Genomic DNA, 23,408 nt, shown 5'->3' with positions numbered 1-23,408 from the left:
TTCATTTTTCCCTTCCTACAACCTCCTTTTTTTTTTTTTTTTAAACATATAATGTATTATTTGTTTCAGAAGTACAGGTCTTTCTTGTCTGATTGCTGTGGCTAGGACTTCTAATACTATGTTGAATAAAAGTGGTGAGAGTGGACATCCTTGTCTTGTTCCTGACCTTAGGGGAAAGACTGTTTTTCCCCATTAAAGATGATATTAGCTGTGGGCTTTTCATATACGGGAAAGGCTCGATATTGTTTATATAGCAAGTCTTCCCAAAGTGATATACAGATATAAGGCAATCCCAATCAAAATCAGGGCAGACGTTTTTCTACAAAGTGACAAACTTATGTTAAAATTCCGATGAAAATGCAAAAAAATGTGAAAGAGACAAAACAACTTTGAAAAACATCAGAAATCTTACAACACCAGACTTTAAAATTTACTAAAAAGTTATAGTGGTCAAGACTGTGTGGTATTGGTATAAAAACAGACCTCAAGATCAATGGAACAGGATATCGACTCCAGGAAACAGACCTACGAATCAATGGTCAATTAATTTGGGGCAAAGGTTAACAGCTAATTCAGTAGATAAAAGACAGTCTTCTCAACAAATGATGATAGAACAACTGGATATCCACGTGAGAAAGATGTGGGAAGAGGACCTCAGCTTTACTTCATACCATACATAAAAATTAACTCAAAATGTATCATAGGCTTAAAACTATAAAACTCTAGAAGAAAACCTAAGAGAGAGCATCTTCACAACCTTAAGGCAAAGATTTCCTAGATATGACACAAAAAGCACAAATAATAAAATAAAATATTGGTAAATATAGCCATCAAAATTAAAAACTTCAGCTCTTCAAAAGGCATTGTTAAGTAAAAAGGCAAACCATTGTTGGGGGAGGGAATATTTAGAATAAGTGTATCTGACAAAGACATATTCAGAATATATAAAGAACTCTATAATTCAGTAAGACAAAATATGGACAAAAAATCTGAATATTTCATAATGAAGATATATAAATGAACAATAAGCACAAGAAGCTCAAAATCGTTATGTGAAATGCAAATTAACACTGCAATGAGTTACATCTACACAACCATATGAATAGCTAAAATTTAAAAGACTAATAATACTAAGTGTTGGCAAGGACAAGGAGAAATTAGAACACATATACATTGCCAGAGTGAAATAAAGTGATCAAGCACCTCAGAAAACAGTTTGGCTGTTTCTTATGAAGTATACACTTAACCATATGACACAGCAATTCCACTTCTAGTTATCTATCCACGATAAAGGAAAACCTATGTCCACATAAAGACATGTACATAGCAGCTTTAACCACACTAATCAAAAACTGGAAACAACTCAAATTCCCAAGAGATAAACGGCTGAACAACTTCTGGTATATCCTTATAAAGGTCTATCATGTCACAATAAAAAGGAATGAGTTACTGACACACACAACATGGATGAATCTCAAAAACACTGTTCTATGAAAGAAGCCTTACACCAAAGAGTACATACTGTACAATTTCAGTTATATGAAACTCTAGAAAAGACAATTCTAATCTATAATGACAGAAAGAAGATTACTGCTTGTCTGAGGCTGAGCCTGGGGAGGAATGGCTGAGACGGCACAATGGAACTTTTAAGAGTGATGGAAATGTTGTCTATCTTAATTTTAATGGTGGTTATTCAAGTGTATGTTTGCCCATCTCATCAAAATATACAACTAAAATGGATGCATTGTACTGTGTGCTAATTATACCTCAACGAAGCTGATTTAGAAAAACTCTTACCATGGACTACAAAGCCTCATGTGATCAGGGACCTAGCTTCCTCTCACCATCACCTACTGTTCTCCCCTCTTCTGCGCTCCCTAATCTTTCCAGCTCTCTAGGCATTTGCAGATACTCTTCCGTACTTTAATTAAATTCTATTCCTCTGTCAGGCCTTAGGTCAAAGGGCTGTCTCTGGGGAATTTTCCCAGATCCCCTATAATTTGGTCCCCTTATTCCATGCTCTCTTCACTCCTGTGAGTGGAAAATGAAGTGAAAATGCTATTTGGCCCTGAATGAACATTAATTAGTGTAAGTCATACTTTCATACATCCCTTAGCCTACAGATAAACTCCTGCTATATTTGAAAGCAGGAAAACTGACATTTAATTTGGGTAGAGGGAATCCCACCTGGCTTGTTATTATCCCCCTGGAATCTGATCTAATCCTGTTTGAGTAGAGGACTAGTTCTGGGGTTATTCAACAAATCCAGTCATCCCAGAATCCTTTATACTAGGAATGGTCTGGACCCAGAGTTTCCTAGGTAACCTTGAACTGCGTTAGATGCTCACCTAATTCCTTCTTTCTGCCAATGTTGTCTAGTCTAGACTAACATCTCCAAATTATTATCAATAGCTGCAAACCAACCCAGTCTCTGAAATACTGAAAGAAACTATCTTAGCCTTACAGCAGCATAGTGTGACTTCCAGTAAGGAGTTATAGTTTCAGCTCTTGCAATAATTATCCATATAAATTTTAACAATTCATTTAACTTCTCTAGATTTTAATTTTTTTCCTTTTCATTATTTCTACTCAGAGCAGGTATGCCTTCAGTCTCCATAGCCTTCCACACTTTTTCTTGAGCACAGATTATACCATTAAAGTTAGAAACCATCTTCTTCATATTTGATATTCATTTAAATCAGTCTCACAGTGCACTTGTGATGAGCTCCAGATGTTGTATGCAAGTGCTGAATCACTATCCTGTACACCTGGAACTAATATTACACTGTATGTTCAGGAATTTAAGTAAAAACTTAAAAAAAAATACCTGCATGGTCATAATATATAATTATCCATTTTATAAATCACTGAATCTTGTTTGCAAATATTTTGTTTAGGTATCTACATCTGAGTTCATGCGAGAGAGCTTACTGTGGCTTTTCCATTTTGGTTTCTTTGTCAGGTTTTCGGGGCAATTTATTTTCTGGCCTGATAAAATGTGTTCAGACAGTATTCCTTCCTTCTCTATTCTCAGGGAAAGCCTGTGTAGCTTGGTGTGTGCATGTATGTTCACATATTTGTGTGTCTGCGTGTGGGTGTTTGTGTGTGTATTTCATAAGTGTGTAGGTGTTTGGAGGCATTCAGACTGAATTCACTTCATAGGAAAAATTTTAATTGCATATTCAACATATTTTATACATATGGCAATTCAGATTTTCTATTTATTCCTATGTACATCATTTTGATAAACTGTATTTTTAAGGATTTTGTCCATTTCATTTACATTTTCCAATATTGTGGCATAAAATTGTTCACAGTAAAAAAAATTAACATAAAAAATAAATCAGTCTCACATTTAGTAGAGCTGAATATTATAAGTAAATCTGATTTAATTTTAATTCACATGAAATGACCTGGTACAGTATTTTTAATGTTTCATTACTTGCTACTCAGTCACTCAACATCAGTAGTTTTTAAAACATGAAAATACATTTAATTATAAAAACCTACTCTAATATATATATATTCTTGAAATGTATCTAAGTATATAAATCTTAGTACTTTTGTTTACCTTGCCATATATATGTGTGTGTGTGTGTATAGATATATATATAGATAGATATGGGAAAATATAGAGAGAGATAGATATGGGAAGAAGGTAACTTTTCATCAGGTCTCAAGGAGGAAGAACTGACATCATAATTTATTAATGGTCACTGGGAAGAATGATGACCACTTTCTATATAGAGCCTTTATTTGCTCTTACACAACTCTGCATAATCCTTCGGATCAAAATGACAAGTGAATTCTTTGATAGAACAATTAAGCTACCAAAAAAGCAAAGAAAAGAAGGGAGGGAGGGAGGAAAATATTCCATAATAAAATATGAAAAGATACTCAGGAGGCTAATATTTTGAATACTGTTCATACAATCTTCATTAGAATATGCTACAAAAAAAGGAAATAATCCAAATAGTAATAAAAGTGTGTCAAACCACCACTCTAATAATTTTATAAAAGACAAAAAACAAAGTAATTTCAAAGTATGTAGTATATGAAGCCTAACTGAGCAACGACAAGTTTTTTTTTATATGAAAATGGGTAAGCAGCTTCTTTATTTGTTCACTGTGCAGATACTTGCTTTTACCACGTTACATTTCACATATTACAGTCTATGAAGCAGCAAGAATTATTAAATTTGGGAAATGGGAGTACTAAGTAGTATATAAAGGATTTCCATTATTCAAATATAGCATTTTAGCCTCATTTCACAAAACAGACACTATTAGAATTCAAATTATTTTTCACTGTTACTTTCTTCCTTCACTACAAAACAAAAATTATGTATTTTACCTACTAACATTGGCTAATTTAGGGATGTCATAGAAACTCCACTTTTATTTTGTACTAAAATAATTTTATGATCTTACTGATAAGTCACACAATGTATTCATATAATATTTTGGTAGAAATAACTATGACAATTAATCCCAGGTATTACTTGGAAATTTTTTTCATTATAACTTTATAAAGATATGCTATTTCTGTGCCCTGTCTTTTTGGTTCTAAATAATTATATATAAAAGGATGTCATTTTATATATATAAAGCAATATTTCTATTAAATACGTGGAAACCTCACAGATACACAGTACAAATTTCTAGTGAAAAAAGTACATAATTATTACACGAGCTGGGTTTTTTTTATTTACATAACCTAGATGTAGATTTTTCAAATATTCTACTGTTTGACGTTATCACTTGATTATTTGAGAAATTTTTATCACTTTTTATCACTACTTAAGAAATTATCTTGGTGTTAAAAAAGAATAGAAAAAATATATACTGGTTACTATATGCAAAGAACAAAAGGTCCTACCTGTTTCAACCTCATGAAGAAAGTCTCTGTGAAAGTCTTTCTGCTGAAATACCAAAACCGCTCATTCGCAGGGTACACACGTACTACCGTCTCCAGAAGAAAGCGCACTGGCTCCACCACCTCTGTGACGACCATATCCACCGCCACAGTCATGTACACTCGCTTATCTGCAGCAGAAATTTTCTGTATGTTATGCTGGCTTTATTATTACTTGATTATTCAAGAAAACAAAGTTTTTCCACTTATGAAAAAAATAAGGTTCCTTCCAATCATGTTACCTTCTTATGTTTAGCTTTAAATGTTGTATTGTCACTTTGATCAAGTAGGTAACCATGTTCTCCAAGTATGTTTCTCAATACTCATGATCTTATCTAAATCAATTGTCAAAATCTTCTCTAAAACCTTACTTTTTCTTTCCCCAAATTAGGTCCTTAATGTAAAAAATAAGGTAAAATTTTCAGAATCTCTTTGACAGTAGAACTGTTTTTCAAATTTCCCAGAAAGCCTCTAGAAATTCACAAGGATTTGCCCTTTCATCTTATAAAAAGAGATACAAGAAATTATTCACTTTGGTGAGTTGCACTGGAAGGACTGACAAATCAGAAGAGACACTCAACCTTCACTATGTTAAATTTGTAGAGGAAGATGTTATTTAAATGAATATTTCAATGTTGCATGATTTAAGGGAAGTCCCTGGAGATCTGTCAGTATCCTCATTGTCCCCTCATTATATGTTCAGGAAAATCACTAAGGCTCTGATGAAATAGTTCTGTACAGTTACAAATCTGTATCAGAGCTTTGGAAAGTAGTTTTAGGCAATAGTATAGTGTTATCAGTCAAAATTTCAGTTATTATTTAAAATGTTTACTTGGCCCCAGCCTTCCTTTAATATGAATCTAGAATCTTTTAGGCTAGTGTCTATTGGTTTTCTTTAGTTTCACTATGATAGGTTGAAATATGAGTTTTAATTTTATTTACCCTGCTTGAGATTCAGCAGGTTTTTCTTTTCTCTTTCTCTTTTTTTTTTTTTTTCTTAAGTAGGCTCCATGTCCAACATGGGGCCTGAACTCTTGACCCTGAGAATAAGAGTCTCACACTCTACTGACTAAGCCAGCCAGGCACCCCTCATTGGGTTTTTCAATCTGTGGTTTGGCTAATCCATATTGTCATTTCTTTGTTACTTTTGAAATATTTTTAAAATTTACTTTGTCCAGCATTTTTAGTTCTCAGTTAAAGTTCAAATAACCAAGCCCATCATTAGAAGAAACCTTCAACAATGTTTTTAAAAAATATTATACAACACTTATACATATCAATTATACTTCTATTAATATCAAATTGAACAAAAAAATTATTACATTATTACTAAATAAATTCTACCTGCCAATTCAAGAGAAACAAGGATTCTCTAGACACTGTATTTGCTCTAGCAGACCTTAAAGTCCAAGGGGAGTATTGTCAAAGTGTAAGAGACAATAGCACAAAACATAAAATAGAATACACAACTTGGTGGTATAGTGAAAAGATCCAAGACATTTCAACTCCAGAGCTTCAACTTCTGTAAAAAAATCAAACCTCATTCATGAATCCTCTGAGTCATTTATAATCTCAAGGATATCATTTGGAAATTTTAGAAATCAGGTCAGTGTTTTTTGTGCCATATGAAATAATTTTAAATTTAAAATACATTATCTTTTGGATAAGAATATTTTTTTAAGACTTACTTATTTGAGAGAGCGAGCACATGCATGCACGTGCACACACAAGGGGGAGGAGAGGCAAAGGGAGAAAATCCCAAGCACGCTCCCCCTGAGTTTGGAGCCCCACACAGGCTTGATCTCATAACCCATGAGATCATGACCTCAGCGGAAACCAAGAGTCGGTCGCCCAACTGACTGAGCCACCCAGGCACCCCAAGAATATTATTTTAATATAGTATTATATAAAGTTTATTTTAATAGAGGAAATAAACTTTAAAATACATTATCCTTTAATAGTAGACCAAATAGGAGCGCCTGGGTGGCTCAGTTTAAGTGTCTGCCTTTGGCTCAGGTCATGAGCTCAGGGGTCCTGGGATAGGGCCCTTCATTGGGCTTTCCGCTTAGTGGGGAGCCTGCTTCTCTCCCTCTGCCCTCCCTGCCCCTGCTCATGTGCTCTCTCATTCTCTCTCTCTCTTCTCCCAAATAAATAAAATCTTTAAAAAAAAGAAAAAATAGAAGACCAAATATGTATTAAATACCAATATTAAACTGAACTATGTGTTATATTAAAAATAGATAAAACTGCTTTTATAACTTACTATTTGAAATTCCTATATTTTATTCTTCAAAATTATCAACTGGTTTATTTTTCCCATTTTCATGTTTACTTTCTGAATGATTATAAGACAGAATTTTACAGGCTGGTCTTTACAAGCCTGTCTCCAGAATTTACAAACTGTTGGTGTAAAAATTATTTATTCCTAATACATGAAAGACTATATAATCATTATTTTTCTCTCTTTTTAGCCCTCATTGAAATGGAGAAAACAAACAAAAAATTCATTAAAAATAATTCATTCAAAAAAAATAATTGTGAAATAGACAGATGTGTGATCAAATGCACGTAATTTATGGAACTGGTATATACTCTTGTTAAGGAAATTTAATAATTATCATTTAATGCTCATTAATATATTTCCATATCAGTATTCACTAATGCTCCTTTCTTTAACCAAAAATCTACTGTGGGTATAAAGTAACTAATATAAGATGAAAGATCAAACCAATTGATCCATTATTTTCTTAGTATAAATTATTGGTTGAATCACAGTAAAGCATTTAGTATAACATAACTTTAGTTATAAGTCATGAGGTAAAAATTTAAATTTTAGTTTAAGGACAGATGGCAGAGGGATAAAAAACACAATTAGCAGATATCTGGATAAAGTAGGAATAAAAATAAATACAACGGGATGAATGATAAATGTACTATTTACCACTCATAAATTTATCTGTTTAACACTAGACATGTCAAACAAAATGAAAAGGTGTTTACCACAAATAAAATCCTTAATATACATTACTAAGATCCCAAATGTCAAAAAATTGGAACAATTAAAAAATGAAAAAATATAGGTAATCTATAATGAGGAAAAAAAGAGAATAGTTATCAAAGATATGCAAAATTCAAGAATTTGCTTTCACCATTTCTTTCACACTCTTCCATCATTGCCCCCAAATAAAATAACTCTATGGTAACATATGAAACACAAACCCCAAATACTTTCTACATAATCTAATAAAACTAATTCACATATTTTGGGGGAGGATTCTTTTGAATAGTGGAGGTTTTCCCCATAAATGCATAAAGTATTTTAAAAAAATTTAAAATCTAAGTAAGAATAACTTCATTTTAAATAAGCACCAGAATTTTAAAAAACACAGCAAAACAACATTGACCATAATATAAAATTTAAAGCAAATAATAATGAATATTATGAGAAAATTTACCTTTTGGGGTTTCTTCATTAAGTGCCAGAAATATTGGTACATTGGGGTTCCACATGCCAGTAATAACATAAGCCCTCCCATCATAGCTCTTTCCCATGGATTCCTGTAAAAGTTCAGAGAGAAATCACTGAGAATATACACATCAAGAAAATCCCCATTTTAAATTATATCTTACTTTAAGCAATCTAATTTATTAAAATTTGGATTTACAATCAAATGGGATTTTTTTTGGTAAAACTTTTGTCACCCTACAAAAGCATTTTTTTCAATATTAAATTCTCCTACAGCTTTCTTCAGAGTTTCTATTTAGAGGCACATACCTCTTGGATAAAAGGGGGTATACCTTAATATGCTGACTCACAAAAACAATATATTGGTATGAAGTTATATTTAACTTTATCTTAGGTTGCTTGTCAAAATGTCACATACCTAAGCATACAAGTATGTCCAGTGTCTATTAAAACTATAGTATAGATCTCACTGAAGATATTTTAACTGAATTAATAGCTAATCGAAGGAAAAGCGGTTAGTATTTTTCTTCCAATGTTCTAATTTAAAATATATTCTTAAAATATTAATTTACTTTACCACAACACCTCTCAAAGTTGATATTTTCTATTATCTATATCAGATATTTGTACACTTTCTTACGATCAGTAATCAACATTAAGAGACTAATAAAGGTTTGTAATCAACACCCAAGTTGATTAACTGTCTTCCTTTTACCTTTTTATTTGCTCCCTCCTTCCCTCTGTCCTTCTCCCCTTCCTCATCTCCTCCACCCCTTCATATGTCCACCCAGCGCATTCCTGACTCTGAAGCAGGCAGCAGCTCCTATGGTGAAAGCAGGATCCCATACAGCTGTGTGTACATGTGTGCATGGGGTGGGAGAGGGAGGGGGAATAGTTAGAGGTGTTTCCACGGGAGAACAGCACGCAGCATACAAGTATGTGCACGTGCAAGAGTATTATCTACACTACTTTAAACTTTCCGTACCCATTTCCTCATATTATGAAGAGAGTGCTGAAAGGGTCAGACGAAAACAAAGAGAAAAACTTTTTTTCAGTTTTACCCCCAAACAGATGCTTCTCTGAAACCCAACAAAATTATTTCAGTCATTTGGTAATTACGATATATTTTCCTAGGGTATTGGTGGTATTTTACCAATCGAACTGTCAGCTTGAGTGTAGGAACCCTAAGTTCCTGAGATAAAGTACACTCAAGCCCATGTAAAGGAAACTCACACAACACCTTCACTACATTCATATATTCATCTTCATTCTCTGTATCCATCTCTCTCTCCACCCCTTTCTCTCTCTCCCTCTCTATGCCTACCCTCTCTACCTTCTCATTAGACCCCCATTCAGAACAAGAATGGGCATCTGACCTCCCAAAAAACCCAATCCATTTCTGGGAAGAGCTATGCTGTGCTTGAGTCCAAAAAGATGAGCTAGTCCAATCAAAATATTTCTTTCAATTGACAAATACCAAGGAAAGTGGGCAGTTAGCCGTGGAGCTGAAAGATTTTAATAAGAAGTCAGGCCCTGACAGGCCACACATCAAATGAAGTGGTAAGGTAACGGAAATTATAAAGTAGGAAAGAATATATAAAGAACAGCAAGTATTAGGAAACTGTTAAGTAGTAAGAGAGAAATGGAGAAAACGAACAAAAAATTCATTAAAAATAATCATGCAGTCCAAACACACAGGCAGATTCTGGGAAGCAGGAGGAGGGAGGAAGAGTGAGGAACAGAGAGAGGACAGAGAAGGGGCAGGGAGGGAGAGAGGAGGACAAGGTGGGAAAAGGTGAGAGAAGGAGAAAGGGGAGACAGAAGGAAGGAAAGAGGCAGAGACGGGGAAGGAGGTACAGAAAGAAAGGGGGGCAGAGCACCAGAGGCCTGGGGGCAGGGGCAGCCGTGGAAAAAGAGCAGGAGCCCGAGCTAAAAAGAGGATCAAAGAAAGAGTAAGCCCATGGTGGGAGGTGAAGCAGACAGAAGAGTCCAGATAGCAGAGACCATTTTGCAGGTTTAGGTACGATTTCATGAAGATCAATAACCTCTTCTGTCTCTAAGGTGTTCTAAGCGGATAAGTGGATCTTTGTTCCTTATAAGCAAAATAGCCTAATTCAACAACCATAGTTTTATGTCTTTGTAGTCCTCACTATACATCACCACAATAATACTGTCTTATACATCAAAAGCCCTCAATAAAAGTTTCTCCTCATCAAGTATGGCATTTTTGTTATTGAACTAGACATTTCCATCATACAGCCTGGCTTGCTCTCAGCCTCTTATAAAGATACTTCTTGGGGCGCCTGGATGGCTCAGTCGGTTGAGTGTCCAACTCTCTTGGGGTTGTGAGATCAAGCCCCGAGTCAGGCTCGTGCTCAGAGGGGAGCCTGCTTGCGGACTTCTCTCCCTCTCCCCCGCCCCTCCCCTGCTCACTCGCCTTTAAAATAAATAAATCTTTAAAAAAAAAAAAAAATACTTCTTCAACTATCTTGGCTCAAGAGTTCTTCCTGACTCCTCTGCCCCCACCACAAGTGGGGCTGACAAAATCAGGAACAGAAGGTATGTCTCTGCCCAAACTAGGCCAGGGTGGAACCACTAGATGCCATCCTCTTAGGAAAATAAACTAGGAAATACAGACAGAATATGGCAGTTTGCAATGGGAACATAGGCAGAAAAGCCATAAGATAGAGGCCAGAGAATCACATAGTAAGCCACAAATGAACTACTGTCAAGTAAAGTAATGAGCAAGCTTAAGCTATGAGGTCAAGTAGGCAGATGGTGGGGTAAAGCAGACACATGGTACTGAAAAGACATAACACACAGAAAAAGTAAAAAATGTAAGTTCATGCTAATCCATCCATTCATTAAGCAAATATGAGCCTACTAGAAGCCATGGTCTATGCTTATAAGTATCCAGCAAGGAAAACAAAACAAAATGATCCTGACCCTAGAGAGCTGACAGGCTAATGTTTTCCAAACAGCATAAAATCAATTTAGTGGATTATGACCAGACTTTTTCATCAAGCAGAAGAAAAAATAGCAGAGTTCCTTACACACTTAAGGGGTAAGAACCGTTTCATGAAAATTTTATTTCTGCTTTTTTTACACATACAGATTACAAGCTTACTGGATTACAATGTAAACATATTTGTAACTGTGAGTTCAGCTACTAGTCTAGTGTCAATAAATGGTTAACTGTAAAGATCCACAAACTTTCTGAGGCATTTCTAGGACTTTTAAATTGTGTTCCAGTTCCAAGAAACCTGGCTCTACTGTGTTTTCAGCTCCTCTTGGTACCTTGCTGTTAGGCTTTCCCTAGGTACTACAGGGAAGCAAACTTTGCCACCCAAAATGTATCTCTTTGGCATGTGGGTTATTTTTAGGCTGCTTATTTAAAAAAAAAAAAAAAAAGGCTGAGGAAGAAACTATGACCTCTCCCTTATGGTCACCATAGATAACTACAGTATAAAATAAAGCAGGTGAGGTAGTCAGGGAGGAAATTGGCAAAGTCTGTTAAAATTCCTATGTCCCCTTGTTTCTGAGTGGTCTCACAAACATTTGTTTGCCATTTACTTTTTTTCATCTTTGAATTGTCTTTCTTCCCTTTGAAGTCCCCAACTTCTACCCCTTCTCCTTAGCTTAGAATGGCATATAAGCTTCATTGTCTGACTGCCTGTAGGCATCATATTCTTATGGAGCCCCCATACATATGTAATTAAATTTAGTTTTCTGCTAATCTGTCTCTTGTCAATTTAATGCTTAGACCAGTCAAAAGAACCTTACAGGGTAGAGGAAAATTTTTCCCCACCAACAGTATCAATGGCTGTGGATCAAAAATTCTCATTTCCTTATTCCTAAAAGTATCTTCACCAAAAATATTCTCACTACTGGAAGAAAACTAAACCTCTGTTATTTGTATCTCCCCAAAACCCAATTTTATTTATAGATGATTTAGTTTATATACTATATGTAAGTAATCTGGCTATTTGCTAAAAAATATATTTTCACTTACAAATATGACTTTCTCTTTCATGTAGATCTTATATTAAACTAAAGTTATAAATTTATAAAAAGTCTCAATTCATCTTATTAGAAAATATTCAAAGGGAAGAAAAGTCAGCATTGCTTAAAAATTATTCAAGCTAAATAGAAAAGTCTCACAAATTCTGAAATTAAATATAATTGCAGGATTTTTCAGTTTGTCAGAATCAAATGCAAGAAAATGAAATTTGTTTTCAAAGTGTTCACATATTTGAACGAGTCAGAAGAACATAACATCTTGGTCTAGAGGACAGAACTAAGACTAATTAGGCAAAATTATAAGGAATATGACTTCTGGTGATTACAAAGAAATAACTTTGTTATAACCACAACTGTCCCATAGTCTTCATTATAAGGTAATAAGTTCCTTTTGATGAACAGTAGTCTAGCCAAAGCTCAATAACCATGTATTAAGATAGCACAAAGATCAGTAACAAATCACAACTCTTGATAATTGCAAATACAAACCCTCCCACTTTTACCAACTATTTGTTGAACAGAAGCTTCAATGTTGACGAGTCCTTGGATTTCAATATGGACTCTTCAAAGTGGAGGACTGCTCTTCAAGTAAGACAGTCAAGACCAGGGGACCTCAGAAGTTCATGCCAATCTGTAATTCTATAATCTGCATTTAAGTTTTATAAAAAAAAAAACTCTGCCACTGATTCACCTTAATCTTTTAAACTCTGAAAGACCATGACTAAGACCTAGGAACTTATAAGTGTTAAATGTCCCTGAACTACCTCCTCATGGTATTTTCAGGACTCTAAAAAGCTATGGCTTGCCTTAGGTAAAACCACTTGTATTAATGATATGTTTTAAAGAGGGATGGAAGAAAGGTGGATCAACAGCTAATTTGTTTTCACATTCAATGCAACTGGTTGTCCTTAACCTTACCTTTACGTGAAATGCTTCCTCTATATCTCTGTGGCTCATTCTATCAACTCTAGGAGAGCACTTAACCCACTGCCATAGTTACATACTTAAGAGATCTGTTTTCATCACAAATCTATAAACCCACAGATGCTAAGAGCTATGTTTTACCATATCTATAACCCCAGCACTCCACACAATGCTTGGCACACAATTATGTGCTCAAAAAGGCTGAACAAACCATTTCCAGTAGGACCACTAGAAAATCAATGTGACAATATCATGAAATAACTCAAAGAAAAATATGATATAATTGGTGATATTTAATTGACATTTTCAAAACTCAGCTGAAAAGATTAAAACATGTAGTGCTTGTGATCACTAAGTATAAAAATCCCAGTTAAGTCACTTTATATTTTACTATTTTATACTTACTTGATACTCTAAGAGGACTTTCTTACAACATTTCTAAATCACAAAATAAATATATTCATTAAGTGCAATATAGAAGGTATTTCTGTTTAAAAGTTAAGATAGTTTGCTATTTTTATATCAAATACTAACTCTCAAATATATATTAACCTTCAAGAAAATTCCTTAAATAAATACCACTCCTACAGTAAATATACTTTGCTAAGGACAGGTAATAAAGGAGGATAAATTCAGAAAAGGAAATAAATGCTTTAAAGAAAACAAAAGCATTCATCATACTACTCAAATTAATAACAGTGCATTAAAATAAATGAAAGGCACCATATTCACTCTGGATATGCCTGTTATAATCATGTACTTGTTATTTTTGGCTCAAAGAAAAGATATCTTTCTAAGAACCAAACAGATGAATAAATGGACATTGTCATAACACTATCCTTTTATTTGTTTTCAATTTGCATATGACTTTTTGGTGGAAATTTTTCTAAATCTGTCCCTCATAAGTAATTTTAAGTTTGGGTTTCCAAAATTATTACTACCATACAGATAAAAGTTAAAAACAATTTTGACAATATGACAAAATTTTAAAATAGAAAATACTCCTAAAATATAAGTTAACTATCATCTATACTTGGTTAATGTGCTTAAGATTATCATTACCATATCCAGTAAATGCATGTCACTGTTCTTCACGTTTCGACCTGGGCTTAATAACATTCCAAAACATCTGAAAATATTGGGGGGAAAGAAAAGGACAAATAAGGTATCAAGAATATAATAGAAGCCCAGTGAGCAAAAAGTCTTTTTATAATTACACAATCTGAGCTCTATACTTACAAATAGCTTTAGTTTTTTAAAAGAAACACCATAAAAAAGAATTCATTAAGACACATAATAAAATTGCATAGAAATAAATTATCTAAATTCCCAGATCTTTATTTCTGCATGTAAAAGATTACCAATGATCAGAAACTGTGATAAAAATGGCCACAAATTATTAACTGAAACAAAATACAGTAGTGAGATATGAATTGGTTTCTAGGTAGAAATGAGACTTCATTTGCCTTGGAGTTACTTCAAACATGTAAGTCAAAATCAACTACCCCAATTAAATAAAAAAGATTAAAAAAAAAAAATAAGACTGTGCTCACTCTTTGTATCAAGCCAGATTAACACAAACAATTACCCTGGCCTTCAACAGTCATTTTCACTGAGTAGCCTGTTAATATTTATTATACCCTAAGTTTGAAAAAAAGTTATATGAAACTCATTACTAAATGTACCATTATATTAGTGAAGATATTATCCAACATACTATATATACAATTAACTATTTACTTTGTTCTGTGCTTCCTGATGCTAGAGAAGCTTTAGGAATCCCATCTACTACATCCCCTAGTACTTTATTTCTGAAGGATTTTCATAAGCTCTAAAATTCAGCTAAATCCAACATTTTTATATTTGTTAGGTTATTATTAATTCTGCTTTTTAGTAAGAAAAGTAGAGTCCAGAGAAATCCAACAATTTACTCAAATTTTTGCCTCTTAAATAGATCTTATAAATCTAGAGGCAACGTGATCTGTCTTCAGTAGCCCTCTGCCAAGAACGCATATCCACACTTACTAGAATGTTTTTATTGTAGTTTTCCAACAGTTAAAAATATGCTATGGAACATTTCACACAGGAGTAGAGAATGTAAATAAATTAAATATGTTAAGATTTTTTAAATTTCAAAGCACTGACAACTCACATGTCACTACATAATCTGATCCTTGTTATTTTCCAAAAGTTTACTTTTCTAGTAGCACATCTTCTTCCATGAACAAGATAAGTCCTATCCCAATATGAGTCTAGTAAGTGGTAAAACAATATATACTTCCTGTTAGTACTTGAGGATACCTTGCTCAAAGCTCTCTTTTGGCATCCAAAAACAATCAAGTACATGACAAAGATAAAGTCACTGAGTTCTGAAGATAACTTTCCAAACATATTACTGTACCACTGAACAAAATGTAATCTACTACAAAAGAAATAATAATACCCTATATCCATAATTTTAATACAATTACTATACACTGCTATAATCTCCCTATGAACTCCTATAATAAACACTACAAATTAAACGTTAATTATGCAATTCATTGTACTATTTCTTCTACAATTGCCTTAAATACTTGCTAAGCAAGAATAAAAAAGTGAATTCTTTTTTCAGATATGAAATTTGGTCCCTCCAACTAAAAAGTCAGGTCAATGAGGACAGAAGACTTCTCTCACATTCCCTACCTGCTTTGCTTTGGCTTGTATCTCTCATGGTTTTTTTAAGAACAATTTTCTATATTATAGAATTTTTAAGTTACAGAACTATTATGTACTCATTGTAAAAAGTTAATGGATACCAAAATGTAAAAAGAAAACATAACTTATCCTTTTTCTAATATCAGCCCCCTTAAGAACCAATGTTAACAATTTAGTATGCATCCTCCCTACATTTCTTTTTGCTCCTTCTGAAATCTTAAAGTTTTTTTTATCATTTTGTTTGCCAAGCACTTGCAGGCAACTGATGAAATTGGTGCAATTTTATATATTTTTTTAATATTCCCATGTTAAACTCTACTGCAAAAAAAGTCTTGGAGTTCTAGGTTTTCCTTAAATGGCAACAGCTATCACTTTATTTTGATGATCTTTGATGTGCTGCTCTTTTCCTGGGTTATAAATAAAAAATCCTGCCACCAGAGGCACCTGGGTGGCTCAGTCAGTTAAGTGTCCGACTCTTGATTTTGGCTCAGGTCATGATCTCAGGGTCGTGAGATCAAGCCTGGAGATGGGCTCCACATTCAGCACAGAGTCTGCTTGTCCTTCTCCCTTCCCCTCTCTTCCTTCCCCCACCCCCCATGCTCTCTAGCTCTCTCTCTCTCAAATAAATAAAAATAAACTCTTTAAAAAAAAAAAAATCCTGCCACTAACCAGTAGTGTGACCCCTTTTTAAAAAAATTTTTTTTTTATTTGAGAGAGAGAGAGAGCATGAGTGGGGTGCAGACGGAGAGGGACAAGCAGGCTCCCCCCTGACACGGGGCTCGGGGTCAATTCCAGGACCCTGGGATCATCACCTGAGCCAACGGCAGATAATTGACCAAGCCGCCAAGGTGCGCCCCAGCACCTAACCCTCTAGAGCCTCTGCTTCCTCTTCTACAAAATGGGAGAGGTATAACACATTAACTCTAAGGAGTTCTTCCAACAAGAAAATTGCACAATTTTTCTCTATCAAGCTGTATTAGTCATTTCTAAATTTATATTTCATTAAAGCACATCAGGTTTCTTATGGAGACAAGCAAGGTCTATTAGGAATAATGTGTCAGTAATTAGATAGATACTATTAGTACCACAAACACCTAATGCAAATATTAAGTATTTCATTGGGGAGGTCAAAGCATTCAACATTTTCTTGTTAACTCTACAAATAACATAGAAAACTGCCATCACACCTATTTTCTCAAGCAGCTCAAAGTCTATTAGAGGAGGAAAATACAAGTAAACAGGCAACTACAACCTGATATGGTAAGTTCTAGGATCGCTGTAAGTACAGAATGTTAAGAAAGCAGAAAAGAGACACACCCAACACTATTTCTAATATAGTATATAGCTGATTTGACCAAAATTTGAAATCAAACCTCCTAAGAATGAGATGATAATGATAGTATATTAATATTATTGCATTAATTATAGCATATACTGTTTATTTAATGCCTTAAGTCAGACATTACCATAGGGCTGCATTTACATTTCAAAACAACCTGCATATGAGAAATGACAAACTAATTTTCATGAAGGTAGAAGTGATTTGTCTGAACAACTCAGGTATTAAGTTAAAGGACTAGGATTCGAGCCCATGTCCCTGATCCAAAACTGCAGATCTTTTATACATTATACTCTATCACCTCCCTAGCCTATCAGGAAGATTATAAACTCCAATGTAAAGGTGAAATGAACCTCCTGAGGGTGAAAGTACGCTGTGAACTATAAAGCCGTGCCCAATTATAAATTATTACAATTGCCACTATTATTTTTTTAAAGATTTTATTTATTTGAGAGAGACAGTGCACAAGCAGAGGAAGAAGCAGACTCCCTGCTGAGCAGAGAGCTGGACACCACCAACGGTGGGGGGGGGGGGCGGGAGGGGTGACGGACGACTGGATCACAAGACCCTGAGATCATGACCTGAGCCAAAGGCAGACACTTAACCAGCTGAGCCACCCAGGTGCCCCTACAATTGCCACTATTATTAAGAAAAGAAAGTTTAACCTTCCATAATACCTGTGAGTTTTTACTCAGAGTTTTAAACAGTGTTTAATACCAAGTTAGCATCCATACAAACACCAAAACTCAGCATATCTAGCATTGCTTTAGACTTAAGTGATAGAAAAAAGCGACAAAAACCAAAGATGATATGTTAATGTTCTGTAAGAGGAAACTAAATTGTTTTACTTCTGCTTTCAGCCCATCAAATGATTAGGATTCTATCTACCTCCATGAAGACTATGGATAAAAATGAAGAAGGGAAGAAAGGAAAAGGAAAGGAGGCAAGTGTCTACCAATGTCAGTTAAGGAACACTGTCTCTTAACTGAATTTTTGTTGTTAAAATTGAAAAAGTGACAGTATGTCAGAAGGAGGTAAACAGAAATACAAAGAAAAGCTGTAAGTCAATCATATTTTTTCAGAATATCCAAGAACATGAAAAGCTAAATTTTGTAAAAATCAGAATCCCAGTCAGTCACATACTAAAGAAGTTAAAGCAAAAGACAGTTGAAAAAGCCTCCCAGGTGAGAAATGCTGGGAGTGTTTTTCACTCACTAACAGGATCAAGCAGAGATAGATACACAGGCATTCCTCTCTACGTGCGGTATGGGGAACCATTACAATAACCACACAAGCTGAAACTGGGCAAAACGATGTTATGGTCAGTGGGGAAAATTATGATTGCTCTGCAACCTTTATTTTTGTCAAAACTTTAAAAAACTCTTTGCTGTCAGTTATAAGTATACAACTAATGGAGAAAAAAAGTAAAACTATTATTTATTTAGTACTTTGCAATTTAAAGTACTTAGAAACATTGACAAACCATTTTATTTCTTCGGAAACAATTATTAAGACGAGTTTGAACAGAGCTTGCTTTCTTCTCATATAATTTACAATACAGAGTAAGCAATTTTTCTATGCCCTGGGAAACACTCACATTCCTTTCTAACTTTGATTCAGCTTCCAATATTTTATTCCTTTGCACTTTCAATGTTATGAAATTTCTGAGGGTTCCTTTAATGTGAAGTTTTTGCTGGCATTTCCTCCGGGACATTCATCCTTTCCTTACTTATGCTGCTAAATTAATCCTCACTATGTTCCTCTGGCTGCCTATGTAGATTCCACTGAATAGAGGCAATGTCAACATTCCCAGGGTCTTATTTCTTTATAATTCCATTTATGTCCTATTCAAATCTTGCAAAGTTATTTCTACAGTGCAGTAAAAGTTCTGCCATGCCACATGTATAGTATTCATTGTTGCTTCCTGTCATGATGCATGAATTTTTTTTAAGTTTATTTGAGAGAGTGAGAGAGAGCTCACGTGTGTGTGTGTGTGTGTGTGTGTGACAGAGGAAGAGAGAGAGACAGAGAAAGTGGCGGGGGGCAAAGGAAGAGGGAGAGAATCCTCAAGCAGACTCCCCACTGAGCATGGAGCCCCATGACAGGCTCGATCCCAGGACCCTGAGATCATGACCTGAGCCGAAATCAAGAGTTGGATGCTCAACCAACCGGGCCACCCAGGCTCCCCGCATGATTATTTACAACATTTCTTCCAAAACTTAGCTAAAGAAACTGCATGATCTCCAGTCTTGTAATTATCACTCCCTTTCAGTGGGCAACTAACTTCAAAATTTTGGCTTGAATCCTAGCCAAACTAACTAGAATTTTCTTTTTTATTGCAGTCTTTTTACCAAAGCAGAAGTAAATGTTCCATTTCAACCCTAAGCAGCTTTCTATTCCTACTGAGATTTAAAGATGATAGGGTTGACTTTACTGTGCTCTTTATATTCACCAGACTTTTTCAGAATGGTTGACACCATAGCTTCATGCAGGGCTTAGATCTCTTCCTATCTTCATTCTGCTGTCATCATTTCTAAATCTTCTAAGATCATATGCAATTTCACTTTCAGCATTATCACTTTTCATTTCTTTGCTGCACTTTTATCTTTGTTGGCCAACTCTTTCAATTTATCCATTTTTGTAAAACGTTACACAGGTTTATCACTGACAGATAAGGAGGCAACACAACAACACACTTTGCTGTCTGGGAGTGAACTAAGTAACAGATGCACTGTTACCATTTTCAACAGAATTTCAAAGAAGTGATGAAACTAGTCGCTGATCTTATATTTATGTGGCGACTGTGAACTGAAGAGTTAACAGCAGAGTTTTTACTTTCTGCAATTATTCAAAATTAATATATCATGATAACAAAAATTTGAACCACGTGGCTGCAGGACTGGTGTTATTTAACTAAACCAAAGTAACATAAATTTGTGTGTTATCATAACTGCAAAGCAAAGACTGCTTATACAGGGGCGCCTGGGTGGCTCAGTCGTTAAGCGTCTGCCTTCGGTTCAGGTCATGATCCCGGGGTCCTGGGATCGAGCCCCTCATCGGGCTCCCTGCTCGGCGGGAGGCCTGCTTCTCCCTCTCCCCACGCTTGTGTTCCCTCTCTCGCTGTGTCTCTCTCTGTCAAATAAATAAATAAAATCTTTAAAAAAAAAAAAAAGACTGCTTCTACATACATAAAAGTGCTAAAAATCTAGCCAAGGTTTTGCCTTCTCATGGTGGCACTCTACTCCGATTCTGCAGGCTACTAGATTTCCACTTATCACTCAAAATAGTCTCAGTAAAAATCATGATTGTGGTACTAATGATAATACCACCAATAGTAGTAACAGTAAGCATTTATTCTGAGTCAGGGACTATTCCAAATACTTTACAGGTGTTATCTAATTTTTTCCTCCCAAAATTTTTTTTTTTTTTAAGATTTTATTTATTTATCTGACAGAGAGACAGCGAGAGAGGTAACACAAGTAGGAGGAGTGGGAGAGGGAGCAGCAGGCTTCCCGCTGAGCATGGAGCCCGACGCGGGGCTTGATCCCAGGACCCTGGGATCATGACCCGAGCTGAAGGCAGATGCGTAACCGACTGAGCCACCCAGGTACCCGTCCTCCCAAAATTCATAAGAGATATTATTTACAATCTACAAATTAGAAACTAAAGCCCAGAGAAGTTAAATAACTTGGCCAAGGTCACTGTAGAGCCAGGATTGAAACCCAATGAAGGACTCCATAGTTGGTGATCTTTTTTTTTTAAATTTTATTATGTTATGTTAATTACCATACATTACATCATTAGTTTTTGAGGTAGTGTTCCATGATTCATTGTTTGCATATAACATCCAGTGCTCCATTCAATACGTGCCCTCTTTAATACCCATCACCCGGCTAACCCATACCCCCACCACCCTCCCCTCTAGAAACCTCAGTTTGTTTCTCAGAGTCCATAGTCTCTCATGGTTCGCCTCCCCCCCAATTTCCCCCCTTTCCCTTCACCCTTCCTACTATCTTCTTCTTTTTTTTAACATAAAATGTATTATTTGTTTCAGAGGTACAGGTCTGTGATTCAACAGTCTTATACAATTCATAGCGCTCACCTTAGCACATACCCTCCCCATGTCTATTACCCAGGCATCCATCCCTCCCACCACCCCCACCACTCCAACAACTCTCAGTTTGTTTCCTGAGATTAAGAATTCCTCATATCAGTGAGATCATATGATACATGTCTTTCTCTGATTGACTTATTTCGCTCAGCATTAATACCCTCCAGTCCCATCCACATCGTTGCAAATGGCAAGATTTCATTCCTTTTGATGGCTGCATAATACTCCATTGTAGATACATACCACATCTTCTTTATCCACTCATCTGTCAATGGACATCTTGGCTCTTTCCATATTTTGGCTATTGTGGACATTGCTGCTATAAACATCAGGGTGCACGTACCCCTTCGGATCCCTACATTTGTATCTTGGGGGTAAATACCCAGTAGTGCAATTGCTGGGTCGTATGGTAGCTCTATTTTCAACTTTTTGAGGAACCTCCATACTGTTTTCCAGAGTGGTTGCACCAGCCTGCATTCCCACCAACAGTGTAGGACGGTTCCCCTTTCTCCCCAACCCCGCCAACATCCATCGTTACCAGACTTGTTAATTTTAGCCATTCTGACTGCTGTGAGGTGGTATCTCATTGAAGTTTTGACTTGGATTTCACTGATGCCGAGTAATGTTGAGCACTTTTTCATGTGTCTGTTGGCCATTTGGATTTCTTCTTTGCAGAAATGTCTGTTCATGTCTTCTGCCCATTTCTTGATTGGATCATTTGTTCTTTGGGTGTTGAGTTTAAGAAGTTCATTATAGATTTTGGATACTAGCCCTTTATCTGATATGTCATTTGCAAATATCTTCTCCCATTCTGTCGGTTGTCTTTTGGTTTTGTTGACTGTTTCTTTTGCTGTGCAAAAGCTTTTTATCTTGATGAAGTCCCAATAGTTCATTTTTGCCCTTGCTTCCCTTGCCTTTGGCAATGTTTCTAGGAAGAAGTTGCTGCGGCTGAGGTCAAAGAGGTTGCCGCCTGTGTTCTCCTTTAGGATTTTGATGGATTCCTGTCTCACATTTAAGTCTTTCAACCATTTGGAGCCATTTTTGTGTGTGGTGTAAGGAAATGGTCCAGTTTCATTCTTCTGCATGTGGCTGTCCAATTGTCCCAACACCATTTGTTGAAGAGACTGTCTTTTTCCCATTGGACATTCTTTCCTGCTTTGTCGAAGATTAGTTGACCATAGAGTTGAGGGTCTCTCTATTCTGTTCCATTGATCTATGTGTCTGTTTTTGTGCCAGTACCATACTGTCTTGATGGTTACAGCTTTGTAATAGAGCTTGAAGTCTGGAATTGTGATGCCGCCAGCTTTGCTTTTCTTTTTCAACATTCCTCTGGCTGTTCGGGGTCTCTTCTGGTTCCATACAAATTTTAGGATTATTTGTTCCATTTCTTCGAAAAAAGGTGATGGTATTTTGATACAGATTGCATTAAATGTGTAGATTGCACAGGTAGCATTTACATCTTCACAATATTAGTTCTTCCAATCCATGAGCATGGAACGTTTTTCCATTTCTTTGTGTCTTCCTCTATTTCTTTCATGAGTATTTTATAGTTTTCTGAGTAGAGATCCTTTGCCTCTTTGGTTAGATTTATTCCTAGGTATCTTATGGTTTTAGGTGCAATTGTAAATGGGATCGACTCCTTAATTTCTCTTTCTTCTGTCTTGTTGTTGGTGTATAGGAATGCAACTGATTTCTGTGCATTGATTTTATATCCTGCCACTTTACTGAATTCCTGCATGAGTTCTAGCAGTTTTGGGGTGGAGTCTTTTGGGTTTTCCACATAAAGTATCATGTCATCTGCAAAGAGTCAGAGTTTGACTTCCTCTTTGCTGATTTGGATGCCTTTTATTTCTTTTTGTTGTCCGATTGCTGTGGCTAGGACTTCTAGTACTATGTTGAATAGCAGTGGTGATAATGGACATCTCTGCCATGTTCCT

General features: G+C 35.5%; 1 protein-coding gene across 2 annotated transcripts in view; it reads right to left on the bottom strand.

Annotated features, from left to right (window-relative positions):
* The window catches only part of RABGAP1L (RAB GTPase activating protein 1 like), a 782,624-nt gene that overhangs the window by 641,304 nt on the left and 117,912 nt on the right, over window positions 1-23,408 (bottom strand). For both annotated transcript variants that reach the window (XM_032393375.1, XM_032393374.1), the window contains exons 8-10: window positions 14,387-14,453; window positions 8,370-8,472; window positions 4,879-5,045 (exon numbers count right to left, since the gene is read on the bottom strand). In XM_032393375.1, the coding sequence (XP_032249266.1) occupies window positions 4,879-5,045; window positions 8,370-8,472; window positions 14,387-14,453 (337 nt within the window). The remainder of the gene's footprint in view (window positions 1-4,878; window positions 5,046-8,369; window positions 8,473-14,386; window positions 14,454-23,408) is intronic.

Source organism: Phoca vitulina, unplaced genomic scaffold (assembly GCF_004348235.1).
Source record: "Phoca vitulina isolate PV1807 unplaced genomic scaffold, GSC_HSeal_1.0 scaffold73, whole genome shotgun sequence".
NCBI lineage: Eukaryota > Metazoa > Chordata > Mammalia > Carnivora > Phocidae > Phoca > Phoca vitulina.
This window is presented reverse-complemented; position numbering and strand designations above follow the sequence as displayed.